The sequence below is a fragment of the Bos indicus x Bos taurus genome, chromosome 4 (assembly GCF_003369695.1).
Source record: "Bos indicus x Bos taurus breed Angus x Brahman F1 hybrid chromosome 4, Bos_hybrid_MaternalHap_v2.0, whole genome shotgun sequence".
NCBI lineage: Eukaryota > Metazoa > Chordata > Mammalia > Artiodactyla > Bovidae > Bos > Bos indicus x Bos taurus.
Genome location: NC_040079.1, coordinates 39,596,292 through 39,609,914, shown reverse-complemented (window position 1 = coordinate 39,609,914; position 13,623 = coordinate 39,596,292). Strand labels below are relative to the sequence as shown.

At 41.1% G+C, this 13,623-nt stretch overlaps 1 protein-coding gene and 1 long non-coding RNA gene across 4 annotated transcripts in view; both read right to left on the bottom strand.

The window, feature by feature from the left end:
• Nucleotides 1–13,623, bottom strand: part of SUGCT (succinyl-CoA:glutarate-CoA transferase) — an 832,600-nt gene that overhangs the window by 49,159 nt on the left and 769,818 nt on the right. For 2 of the 3 annotated variants that reach the window (XM_027539172.1, XM_027539176.1), the window contains one exon: nt 11,992–12,726. The exons of the other annotated variant lie outside the window; for it this stretch is intronic. In XM_027539172.1, the coding sequence (XP_027394973.1) occupies nt 12,563–12,726 (164 nt within the window). In that variant the 3' untranslated portion in view covers nt 11,992–12,562. Of the gene's footprint in view, nt 1–11,991; nt 12,727–13,623 lie in introns of those variants that run through there. 3 annotated transcript variants of the gene reach the window in all.
• On the bottom strand, nt 1,791–3,222 carry LOC113891309. Its single transcript, XR_003510720.1, has 2 exons — nt 2,781–3,222; nt 1,791–2,043 (listed from the first exon to the last, which is right to left on the bottom strand). It is a non-coding gene; the product is annotated as an uncharacterized LOC113891309 (long non-coding RNA).

Genomic DNA, 13,623 nt, shown 5'->3' with positions numbered 1-13,623 from the left:
TTTCTCAAGAGGCAGGTCAGGTGCTCTGGTATTCCTGTCTTTTTCAGAATTTTCCACAGTTTTTTGTGATGCACACAGTCAAAGGCTTTGGAATAGTCAATAAAACAGAAATAGATGTTTTTCTGGAACTCTCTTGCTTTTTCAATGATCCAACAGATGTTGGCAATTTGATCTCTGGTTCCTCTGCCTTTTCTAAAACCAGCTTGAACATCTGCAAGTTCAAGGTTCACTGTTGAAGCCTGGCTTGAAAATTTTTGAGCATTACTTTGCTAGCTTGTGAGATGAGTGCAATTGTCCAGTAGTTTGACCATTCTTTGGTATTGCCTTTCTTTGGGATTAGAATGAAAACTGACATTTTCCAGTCCTGTGGCCACTGCTGAGTTTTCCAAATTTGTGGGCATATTGAGTGTAGCACTTTTAGCATCATCTTTTAGGATCTGAAATAGCTCCACTAGAATTCCATCACCTCCACTAGCTTTGTTCATAGTGATGCTTCCTAATGCCCACTTGACTTTGCATTCCAGGATGTGTGGCTCTAGGTGAGTGATCATACCATCATGATTATCTGGGTTATGATGATCTTTTTTGTTTGGTTCTTCTGTGTATTCTTGCCACCTCTTCTTTTAACTTCTGCTTCTGTTAGGTCCATACCATTTCTGTCCTTTATTGTGCCCATCTTTGCATGAAGTCTTCCCTTGGTTTCTCTAATTTTCTTGAAGAGATCTCTAGTCTTTCCCATTCTATTGTTTTCCTCTATTTCTTTGCATTGATCACTGAGGAAGGCTTTCTTATCTCTCCTTGCTATTCTTTGGAACTCTGCATTCAAGTGGATATATCTTTCCTTTTCTCCTTTGCCTTTCATTTCTCTTATTTTCACAGCTATTTGTAAGGCCTCCTCAGACAACCATTTTGCCATTTTGCATTTCTTTTTCTTGCAGATGGTCTTGATCCCTGTCTTCCATACAATGTCAGGAACCTCTGTCCATAGTTGTTCAGGTAGTCTGTTTATCAGATCTAATCCATTGAATCTATTTCTCACTTCTACTGTATAATCAGAAGGGATTTGATTTAGGTCATACCTGAATGGTCTAGTAGTTTTCTGCACTTTCTTCAATTTAAGTCTGAATTTGGCAATAAGGAGTTCATGATTTGAGCAACAATCAGTACCCTGGCTTATTTTTGCTGACTGTGTAGAGCTTTTCCATCTTTGGCTGCAAAAAATAAAATCAATCTGATTTCAGTATTGACCATCTGGTGATGTCCACGTGTAGAGTCTTCTCTTGTGTTGTTGGAAAAGGATGTTTATTATGACCAGTGCATTCTCTTGGCAAAACTCTATTAACCTTTGCTAATATGTCTCTGGATGTTGCCAAATGTCCCTTTTGGGAAAGACTTCTCCCATCCTTCTTGAGAACCACTGGGTCTAGAACATCCTGTGAATGCAGAGATTACTCTGAGGAGATCTTTCAGAAGTTTCTTATCAGTATTTTTGTTCCACAGGCTCCCACCCACCAACTCTGACATCACTGCCATCATTTCCACCCTAGACTCCTACACAGAGGCCAACACACAGCAAGCAACTCCATTCCTTTCTCTTCATAATGCCTCCACGCAGGGCTGCATCACACTTAACAGTGGGTGTGACTGATGAAAATCACAACGTTGAGGTTGAAAGTCACCTATTGAAAATGACTTTTTGCCATAATATAATGGGGAAATATATTTGTGATCTATTGCTGTGTCATGAATTGCCTCAAAATAAAGCTAACTTAATCCATTAAACATAAAGCTAAAATATCAAAAATGTATTATTTCACACAGTTTCCGAGGGTCAGGAGTCTGGGTAAGCTGCACAGTTCTGAGAGATCAATAAGCTGTTGGCTAGGGCTACAGTCATTGCCAGGCAGTCCTGAGGCTGGAGAAGCTGCTTCCGAAGGCACTTCTGTGATTCTTGGATTCACATCCTCATTGGTTGTTGGCCAGAGCTTTAGTTCTTTGTCATGTGGGCTCCTATGTAGCGATGTCTCATTCCATGGCAATTGGCTTTCCCCAGAGTGAGTGGCAGAGAGACAGAGACAAAGAAAACAGACTCTTTAGTTTTTTTATAACTTAATGTGGGAAGTGATGTACCAGCCACTCTGCTCTATGCTGTTGTGTCCACAGACCAACTTTGGGAAGGAAGACCATAAAGGTGTTAGGCAGCGGTGAGGCTCATGGGGGTGCCAGTTTAGAGGCTGCCTACCCTGGAAACCCCTCAATAACGCAAACTTTTCCTGAACTTAATCTCTTTCCAGATTGAGAACATGATAATTTCTGATTCCTAGTGTCCTCAATTTCATTACAGTGGGAAGGAATTTGCATCTGGTCAGTGCTGTCCCTGGGCACTACATTGTCCAGTGGAACCTGTTCCCTTTCTTAGGTGACAATAGGAGGCCAGGTCATTACAGAAGAATTTTCAACAAAAGCAGATTTTTGACTGGCATTTTTCAATTGGAAAAAATAATAAGCCACAGCACATATCATTCACTATTTCAGTCAGCCAAGATGCTGTGAGCTCTTGATCAAACTATATTTAATATTGAACTTCTTTTTAAAGTTAGACCTTTGTTGATAATGAACCATCTTACAACAGTGGAACAAAACAATCTTAGTTTATGTGGGTAAGAAATAGGGGTAAGTCCCAGCTGGGTCATTCTGCTCCACTGCGCAGGGGCTGGTGTCACTTAGTCATACTCACAAGGTTGCAGGGGTGGGTTAGAGACTCAGGAAGATTCACTCACATGTCTAGTGTTTTTGTGCTTCTCCAACTGGCTCCTCTCTCTCTCTCTGAAGATAGTAGGCATGAAATATCACAGGATTCCTCCATGGATACCAGTCAGATGTCTTCCACGATGGTTAATTTCCAAAAGCAAAAGAAGATGCTAAGCTTCTTCAAGGCTTGGCATTGAATTGGCACTGTATCACATCTACCCCTTTCTGTTGGTTCAAGTGAGTCACTTTTGAAAAGCTATCTCATGTCAAACCCTCTTTGTGCTTAAAATCTTTGGCCTAATGTCTTTGACCTCTAGACTCAGCCTTAAAGGACTCATGTGATCAGGTCAGCCCCACCCAGATACTAATCTTCCTATTTTAAGTGTTAATCTTCCTATCTTAAGATTGAAAGTGAAAAGTGAAAGTGAGTTGCTCAGTCTTTTGGACTCTTTGCAACCCTGTGGACTGTAGCTCTCCAGGCTTCTCTGTCAATGAGATTCTCCAGGCAAGAATACTGGAGTGGGTTGCCATTTCCTTCTCCAGGGAATTTTCCTGACCCAGGGATTGAACCTAGGTCTCCTGCATTGCAGATTCTTTACCACCTGAGCCATCAAGGAATTTCTTCCTGTCTTAAAGTCACCTGATTTTGGACCTTAATTACAGCTGCAAAATCCTCCCATAGCGGCACTTAGATTAGTGTTTGGTTGAATAACTAGGAGAAAGTGAGTGGTACATGAAGGGCTGGAAATCTTGGGGACTACAGAATTCTGCCTACCAATGTGAGACAACTGGTAGAATTTTTTGTATATTAACTGAAAATATTGTATCAATGTTAATTTTCTGGCTTAGGTAATTGTACATTGGTTATGCAAAATGTCAACATTCATGGAAACTAGTATATGGGAATTCTAAAGTATTATTTTAATGATGTTTGTAAATATAAAATTATTTAAAATAAAAGGCTTAAAAAAAAAAAAAAAAAAAAGCAAGATACCAGACCAGTACAGGTTCCAGGAGAAGGAAAACAAAGTGCATCTCTTGATGGAAAGAGAGGCATGTGTATAATGGGTGGGAGGTACTGATGGTGGCCATCTTTGAAAACCATTTATCACAGGCTCTATGAGTTTAAAAAAATGAACATAATCAGTTCTTCTCTCATCGAACATGTAATCTGGTGAGTGAGAGAATGTCTATTGGACTAATATTTATGGTGTCTCCTACTGAGTAGGCACCATGGTAATCACAGGAGATGCAAGCGTGACTAAGATACCCACAATAATATAGTTTAATGGGAGACAGCAATGGGTGACCAGTAACTACAACTGAGGGTGTGATAAGTGTTATGGCCAGATAAATACAGAGGACTGAGATAGCAAATGAGATGTAGAGATCACTTCCAATTGTGGAGATCAGAAAATGCATTGTCCATGGGTTAACAGACAAACACCAAGTATTTCCTTCTCCCTTCCACTCCAATACTTTGAAATTGCTCCCACAAATTGAAAAAAGTGTTCTTATGGTTTACTACTGTATTTTCTATTTGAGGGGCTTTCATGTTTCATTGAATTTACCTATAGAGTAGATTTTTACACGAATATCTTCCTACTAATAAAAATTGCAACTCCTGCTAGAGTCATATATATTATCCTAGATATCTGTTATACTTCTTTTCTCTCTCCAAGGAGTAGCTGAAATTTCCCTGGAAATGAGTGTCCCTCATTTCCTGACGTTGTTCAGTATCTCTGATAAGCCAGCATTTGTTTCCACTGGATGTCTTTCTCTCTCCATGTCTCGATTTCAGCAGTGTGCTGGTTGTTCTCTAGGACACTAAACGGTGCCTCCCTAAGTGGTTAAGTCCAAGTGTTCAGCCTCTCTCATTTTTCCCAGCAGTGGTCTTTGGGAGAGCTACTTTTAACCTATTTCATCAGCAATCTTATGGCTCTATTCAACCTTTAAAAAGAATCACAAATGGTAAGCTGTATCTATAAATTCATACACAGAAAAATCTTTTGGAGTGGGGTGAGCATTCTAAGGTCCTCTTTGGTAGAAGTATATGTTCTTAGGACATTTAACAGTTGAAAAACTGTGATATTTCCCTGAGGTGGCAGCCTGAAGAGACTTTCCTGAGGGTTTTGCTGACAGTGTTTGAGTTAAGCTGATCCTCTTATAAATCCTGTTGTTTCTAGAGCATTTGCAAAGGTTGAAATGAATGGATTACGGTCTTTCTGCTCCTGACATGTCTTGCCCTTTATCCTTCTGAACATCCCAAAGTGTCCTAGGGTGCATGAGTTCTAGGGACATGATCTGAAGGTAGTGTCTGTGATAATGAAGGTGGGGGTGTCACTCACACTGGTGGAGCAGAGGACCTGAGTGTGTCCACTGTGACACGCTCAGTGACACACGGTGTGAGTGTGTCCATTGTGACATGAAGTGTGTGTGTATCCATTGCTACTCTCTTCAGGCAGTAGCCTTAAGGCTTTCCTAGGCACATCGTGTTAGTACAATATATTGATTAGGACAGTGCTTTATTTATTAATTTATTTTTCCCTTTTGATCATGCTGTGAGGTATGTGGGATCTTACTTAGACTCCTAATCGTGGATCGAACCTGTGCTCCCTACAGTGGAAGCATGGAGTCTAAACCACTGGATGACCAGGGAAGTCCCAGGACAGTGCTTTATACATAAAGACTTTAACAGATACTGTTGCTTGTGGTATTATTATTATAAAGCATCAAATCTAACCCCAGTCATAAAACTCATGAGAAGATCTGCCACCATTGTTGAACTATATCTATTATGCATCCTGAAAGAAAGGGAGAGGGAATATAATAAGAGCTCTTATTTCATGGGATGAGTAGAGAAAATCTACTTCCACTGTGCTCAGGAAATGAAAGGTACTAAGTCTGACTACCAGCAGAATCTTCTTCCTCCCCCAGCCAGGCCTGTTCTAGCTCTGACTGTTCATTCTCCCAAGTTCAAAAAACCTTCCCCCAGAAATGTACCCACACAGAGGCTTACCAAGCTACTCATTTCACCTCATGTCACCTGGGTCATACGAGTATAGCTACACAAAAGGAAGAGTTTTGATCATGTCATCTCTGCGGGGTTTTGTCGGTGACTTCAGCTAAGTGAGTCGCTTATCAAGGCCTGAGCACCACCTCTGCTCGCATGCTGGGCATACCCTTTCACTTAGGTTTTCACTCAAAGCAAAGTTGGAGAACCAAACACATGTTCGGGATTCAGAAGATAGGAAACGGAGGCACAGACATAGAAAACAAAGGTATGGACATCAAGGTGGGGAAGCAGTGGTGGGATGAATTGGGAGATTAAGATTGACATATATACACTATTGATACTATGTCTAAAATAGATAACTAATGAAAACCTACTGTATAGCACAGGGAACTCTACTCAGTGCTCTGTGGTGACCTAAATGGGAAGGAAATTCGACAAAGAGGGGATATATGTATACATAAAGCTGGTTCACTCAGCTGTACAGCAGAAACTAACACAACATTGTAAAGCATCTGTACTCTAGTGAATTAAAAAAAAAAAAAAAGATGGGAAACATAGGCCCAGAAAAGGAAATTCTACTAACTGGATATTTCTAACTCTGTCGTATTTTTCCATCTGCACAGTTCAGCAAATCAGGCTGAGAAGATTCAGGGTCCTGTTCACTGGACACTTCTTCCAGAGGTGACCTGTAGGTCATTGTATTTCTGTTCTGCCTCCTCATCTGTGTCAATGCCATTTGCAAGCGTGTTTGGCTATCTATAACAATACTGGAAATAGTTTATTTTCTATCCCCTGAAATAGTAAATCTTTAACAGTCCTTCTAAAATGGGTGCTATGATTTTCTTGACCCTCTGCAAAGAAAGAATATATGGATGTTCATTTGCAGTATATTTCAAAGCTTCAGTCAAGAACAGCTAGGAAGTTCTTTGTAAAATCTCAAAGCATAAATCCAAATCTATTGGGACGAATATGTGTTGCCATGTCTCCTACCAAGAAACGCTTTGGAATTCCAAATTTTTCTTTAGCGTTCTCCAAGAGGTAAAGGGGTAGAAAGAAAGATATTTCCCTGTGGTCATTTAACATTAGTTTCTCTCCTCTCAGCATCTCGGCTGTGTGTTCTGAAGCTGAGTGTCTTGCTTCACGGGTGGAGCATTTGTGCGTAAGTTCTGGGCCAGAGGAAAGGATGCAGATGCAGACCAGCAGCAGGAAGTACTCCTCCAACCTCTGTGGTCAGGAGACAAAGAAACCAGTGTGAACTGAACAGACTGACATGGGGTTCATTTGCAAAGAAAGGGATGGGGAGAGAAAAGACCCGATGTGTCTGAATGTTTTTCATCTTCTTGAAAGGAGAAAGCGAAGGGAGTTGTGAGGATCTTTGTGTTCTGTTTGACAGATGGCAAAACCAAGGCAGAGGAGAAGGTACTACTCTTCTTTTTACTCTGTTACTTATTTATTTGGCTTCCCGTGGACTTCGTTGCATGCAAGATCTTTAGTCACAGTCTTTGGGATCTAGTTCTCTGGCCAGGGATTGAACCTGGGCCCCCTATATTGGGAGCACAAAATCTCAGCCACTGGACCATCAGGGATGTCCCAATGTACCACTCTTCTGGAGGCCATTTGACTGCAATTACTAAGAGCAAAATACTAATCTCCTATGAAGGCTGGTAGCCTTGACTTCTCCAAGAAAAAGCAAGAAACACAGGGCAAGGCCAAGTGCTGGAACAAAACTCTCGACCATCAAGCCCTCCCTCCCCTTTCTCTGATGGAAGGCCCATCACAACAGCAAGACCTCACTGTCACAGAGTCTAGGCTCTGCTCTGTATTCCACTTTATTGGTGCCTTTTCTTAGCAGTGAGGGCGTGTGACAGGTAAGCCTGAAGGCTCTGCTCCAGCCTGGGATGACACCTGGAACACCCCTTCATTTCTTTCCCTGAGTTTTGAGGGAGAAAAAGAGGCAGCCAGTTATTTAGGGCTCACCCCACCCAGAGATTAAGCCAAAATTGCATGTGAAGCTGAAGTCATGGCCAGAATTACTACTAGTTAGCTTCCAGATCACTGAGCAAGTCGTCTTTTTCTTGAGGTCAGTGGCAGCTTTTGGAGTCCACACCTACACAACATGGACAAAAAGAGGAGGAAGAAAGGAAAGGAGATAAAAGGACAGGGAGGAAATAAACATGGCCACAGGGAAAGGATGGGGGAGAAAATGAAAAGTCAAAAAGGAAGTAGGGATAAAAAAGAGAAAGAAGAAAAAAATGGAACTACAGGGAGGTGTCAATTAGTCACTTTGCAAGACAGTGATTTTCCTGTTGCTTTAGACTTTTAAACTAAGGAAGAACAGCCTCTGTATTTGTGTTCTATTGGTGCTATAACAATATATCACAAATGCCGTGGCTTAAAACAAAACAAATTCATTACCTTACAGTTCTGGAGATCGGAAGTCCAAAATGAGTCCAAAATGGGTCTCACTGGGCTAAAGTCAAGCAAGACTACATTCTTTCCAGGGGCTCTAAGGGAGAGTCCAATTTTCCTGCATTCTTCATCTTCTAGAAAATGCCTACAGCCCTCATTCATTTTCATTTTCAAATCCTTCAATAATCGGGAAAGTCTTTCTCACATCCCATCACTCTGACACTGTCTCTTCCACACTTAAAGGCCTGGTGATTATGTTGGGCCCCCCAGGGCAATCCAGGATAAACTCCTTATTCTAAGGTCAGCTGATCAGCAATCATAATTCCCTTTTGCCATGGAATGTAACATATCCACGGGTTCTGGGGATTAGGACATGGGCTTCTTTGATGAGCCATTATCCTGCCCACCACAGCCTCTTATTAAAAAAAAAAAGAAAAAAAAAGATACAAATTAACTTATTTACTAAACAGAAACAGACACACAGTCTTAGAGAACAAATTTATGGTTACCAGGAGTGAAGAGTGGCTGGGAGGGATAGATTGGGAGTTTGGGATTGACATGTGCACACTGCTATATTTAAAATAGATACTTATGGACACATAGGAGGCAATGAACTGAGAGAGTAGCATTGACATATATCCACTACCGTGTGTAAAACAGATAGCAGGCAGGAAGCCGCTGTATAACACAGAGAGCTCAGCTCAGTGTTCTGTGAAGACCTAGAGGGATGGAATGGGAGTAGGGGTGGGAGGGACACTCAAGAGGGAGGGCATATATGTATACATATGGTGCTTCATGTTGTTGTACAGCAGAAACTAACACAACTTTGTAAAGCAGTTACATTCCAATAAAAAACTAGTAAGACTAGCAAAAGCTAGGTTCTCAGAAGCAGTTCAGAACCAGCTTCATTCTTTCCAGCTCAGTATCACTCCCAAATATACAATAAAAAGTCATTGCTATAAAAATAAATAAATGTTTTGTTGTTGTTGTTTTCTCCAACAGATGTTTGAAATAGAATTATGAACCTTTTCCCCCCAAACTTTCTCATCCTCTTTAGCAAAATAATGATCGTACTCCAAAATGGAGAGGGAGAAGAAATGAGCTTGACAGTCTCTCCTTCTAAGGCTCATTGATACTACTCTCAAAATGAATAGCCACTTTTCCCGGCACATTGTGTCTGAAGAAACTCAAGAATTTAGGGACTCATGGCAGTGGATATTCTCCCCCGAAGAGAAGTGAATGCAAGAAGAATCTCTTAATCTTGGAGGATGTGTTTGAAAACAAATAGCCCGGGGTCAGGGAATGGAGGTTGAGGAACGTGCCTTTTTTTCCACCTGTCTCCTTTGCCATATGAGCCATCAGAGCAGACGCAGATGATCTGACCAATCTGCTCAGTTCTGGTGATGTTCTTTCTCAGTGCCTGTTGGTCCAGGACCTGGAGAACGTTTCCTGTTCGTGAAGGCAGCCTTGAGCCAGTTGGAAGAGTAACAAGCAACACTCACACCCATAAAAGTAGACAACACACCAATATCATGGGACCAAAGAGTTGGTGGTAAGACATCAAATTCAGGTGAAATAGAGACTAGTGGGTGTGAATTTCCCTGAAAAAGGCAGAAAACAGGGGTGTTGAAGTCTTATGCAAAAGCACCCCCTCTGTGGGGTTACCTAGGTTATAGCCTAACGAGCTAGGAACTAGTAGTATGAAATAGCCTGTGTGAAACCTCCTTTGCCGTAGTTTTTGTTTTTTTTTTTAATCTTGATTGTGCTTCTAACTCCTAGTAGATGGATTGAACATGGAAAGAACACCAAGTAACCAGAGGAGTCCCACAAAACAATGCTCATTTCTCTTCTTCTGGGGAAACCTTCAGCATATGAGACTGCAAGCTGGAAAATAAGCTCTATTAACCAGAAAACCATGGCAGCAGGAAGTTTAAGCAAAAAAATCAAGGAAAGGAAATTTAGTTGCTCGTGGATACTCTCTCAATTCCATAATGATTAAACCTGGGAGTTGCTAAGAAATTTGAAGAACAACTTCAGACATCAGCCTGTCAGAAGCCAGGCCTTGACACAAAGAGAACTGGGAGAATATGGTAATGTATCAATATGTACAGCTTTGGAAATGTACAATACATCCTGATAGTTAAAACAACACATTGTCTATAGGCATAACTTGATCTGGGACATGTTACAAATTTCAGCAAACACAATGTTTCTTCCAGGACTAATTCTCTACCTAAATTTGAGATACATTCTAAATTATTTCTCTCACTAAATCAGTAGAGTAAATAATATCTGTTGAGGGATGAACAGGTTCAAAGTTCTTCTGGATCATTTTGAGTTGTGTAGGCAGAAATCTGAACAGCTACATACACATTTACACTGGAGATAGTCTCCAATGGTGACTCTGCTGTGGACCAAGACTACATTTTTAAGGTTTCTGAGGCATTTTGTGACCCTCTCTGAATGATCAATGTCCTGCTACATATGATGACCCAGATCTTTAGGATTACTGCTTAGGAACCAAGTAATTTGCATTTCAAGACATCAACTTGGATCACTGGGGGAATAATGGTGGAGAAACATCTTTCAGGATATGTGGTTTTGCCAAATCTCTGTCATCCAGCCTTTTACCATTTTCATTACTAATTGTATATACATGGAGGAATTTCATTTAGATGTCTGGCCTGAAGTGAACGTCTCCAAATATCTATCTACGAATTAGCCATTGGGGGAAAAGTACTGCAGAAGGTATCAAATTACCCTTGCATGATGGAATTCTAACTAGTAGGATAACAGCAGGAGTTCTTCAGAACAAGATGTCCACAAAGAGGAAAGCAGAGAAGACAATAACTGTTTCTAGAATTAGTAGGCATTATTCTATAAAATCCCATAAGGGTTTGTAAGCAGACAAATGTCCTAGTTATCTGGAATTCTTAATTCTAGAAACACACTGAGGCTTACAGCATGGATAAATGGCTCAAATCCTTCCAATGAAAAAGAATACAATAAGAAAACTAGCTCTAAATCACAATTTGAAAAATGAACATCTGTAATTTAACTTTCAATGACCATTTGGCATGTAATGACATGGCTTTAAGATACATGTGCCTAACAGAGAGAATTGTCATCATATCAGGATATAGATCACACGTCATCTAATTCCTTGGTCTGTACCCAAGCTTGAGTGACTGGCAATCTGAGTGACAATTCATCTTGGAACATAGATGCAAATCAGTTACCACCTTCTGGACAGAAATGTTTCTATACTTCTAATTCACTGACAAATACTTAAATGCAAATACTTAATACTAAGACATGCTATATTCTTCTACTCAGTGGATACTCAGAATATAAAGAAATATTTTCCTTTCATTTTCCTATTTGTCATTATTTCGACATTATTTGGGGCTTCCCAGGTGGTACAGTTGGTAAAGAATCTGCTTGCCAATGCGGGATACATAAGGGATGTTAATTCAATCCCTATGTCAGGAAGATCCCCTGGAGAATCCACTCCAGTTTTCTTGCCTGGAAAACCCCATGGACAGAGGAGCCTGGTGGGCTACTGTCCACGGGGTTGCAAAGAGTAGGATATGACTGAGCATACACACACAGACATTATTTAATACCTAGATACTCATCTGACATTCATTTAAAAATGTGTTGCATTTGCACTTGGCTCAAAATAAGGTACCAATAAAAGAACCACTCTTCACTCAGGTATCATGCAGATACCTACACATCCCAAAATTCATTGATGGGGGTGATTTTCTGCATGTCTCAGGAAATAGTCAAAGAAACACAACATAAAGCAAATATTTACCCCCACAGGGGAGAATGAAGTTCGGTTTTATAAGGGACATTAACAAATTCCATGGTTTAAATTACAGATTAACAAAGGGTTCATGAGCTCAAATTAAGTTATTCTGTTTAAAATCAATCACCGAGCCTGTCATTCTGCTTATTGCTTTGACTTCCTAACAAAGGTTTAAATGAGGACTTTATGTGCAAGTAAAGAACATCAAGAGATCTGCTCTTTTTCAGACCTGCGTGGGCTGGAGGGGCAAACGTTTAGGCTATTAATGTAATTAGAATGAGGAATGCATTTTTCCAGAAAAAAAAAAATCTTCACCAAAAAAAAAAAAAAATCTGCAATTAATCTATTATCTGGGGGAAAACAGTGAGGAATGAAAGGTGGGGTACATTTAGAAAGCACTAGATTCACTGATACCAGAGCCATTCTGGAGACGCCAGGCAGGAAATCTGGAATTCCTCTAACTCTTCAGTGGCAGGCACCAGATTTGGGGAGAAGGGTCCAGAAAGGGCTGTTTTGTCTTTGCTAGCAAAACGTATTCAGATGTGGTTTTGCAGAAAAGCATTTTTCCTTTGTCACTCAACCTCATGTTGGGTCACCACTCCAGTGCTGAGCAGCTCCCTGATGGCCCTGTCATCGTATCGGAGGACCTCCTTCAGGATGTGCGTCGTGTGCTGCCCGAGAAGGGGAGGCGGCCTGGCCTCTGACATCTTGAACTTACTGTATCTCACAGCTGGGCCTGTCAGAGCGGGAGGAAAGCAGGAAGCCTGTTAATGACTAACCCTCGGAAATTCATTACCCGAGCAGCCTGGGGTGTTTGCAATGAATGCCAAGAATATCACTGCCCGTTACACCCTTGCAGATGGGCCATCGTTTTGGAAAGAAATGTATTTGCACATGTGGCTTCCCTTGACTTCGCTTTAGACAACTGTGCAGTGGTCATCCACCATGCTGGGGGCTGCATGAATGTGCCTGGTGTGTGCCAGGCCCGTTGCAAAGACTTGCAGGGGTAAGTCACTCAGCTGAACTGACTTTCTGGGTCCCAGAGAACAGTGACACAGGTACATAGTGTCTCTCTGGAAATCTGACCCCAGGTGAAGGTAACCCAAGTGTTTACCACTCAGCATCCAGTGTAACGTTCCAAGATTTAGTTCAACAGACTGCAGATCAACTAGACCTCACCCAGAGTCTGGGTGAAGCATTTAGGTGGTAGAAGAGGTTACGGGTGCAAGCTTCTTTGTCAGAGAGACTTCTGTTTGTGTATCAGCTCTTTCACTTTCAAGAAGAGCTATCTTGGACAAATTATATAACTTCTCTGAGCTTCGTGTTCCACAACTAAATCGGGTATGATGTTTACCATACATTCTTGATGAAAGGGTTTACATGATGTAATGAACAGAAAGCACAAAGTAAGCATCCCCAAATCCACATAATGCACAAAACCTGCCAGCCACTATGATGACAAAAGCCACCCCATCACCTTGTCTGACAGTTGCAGTGCAGTGGGAAATGGATATGTATTCTCAGCTCTTTGCTGAGCACTGAGCCACCACAAACAGGATAACTAAAGCAAGGATTTCAACAACTGCTGGGAATGGATTTTATCATCCTCATTCATTTTTTTCCCCAAACTTTT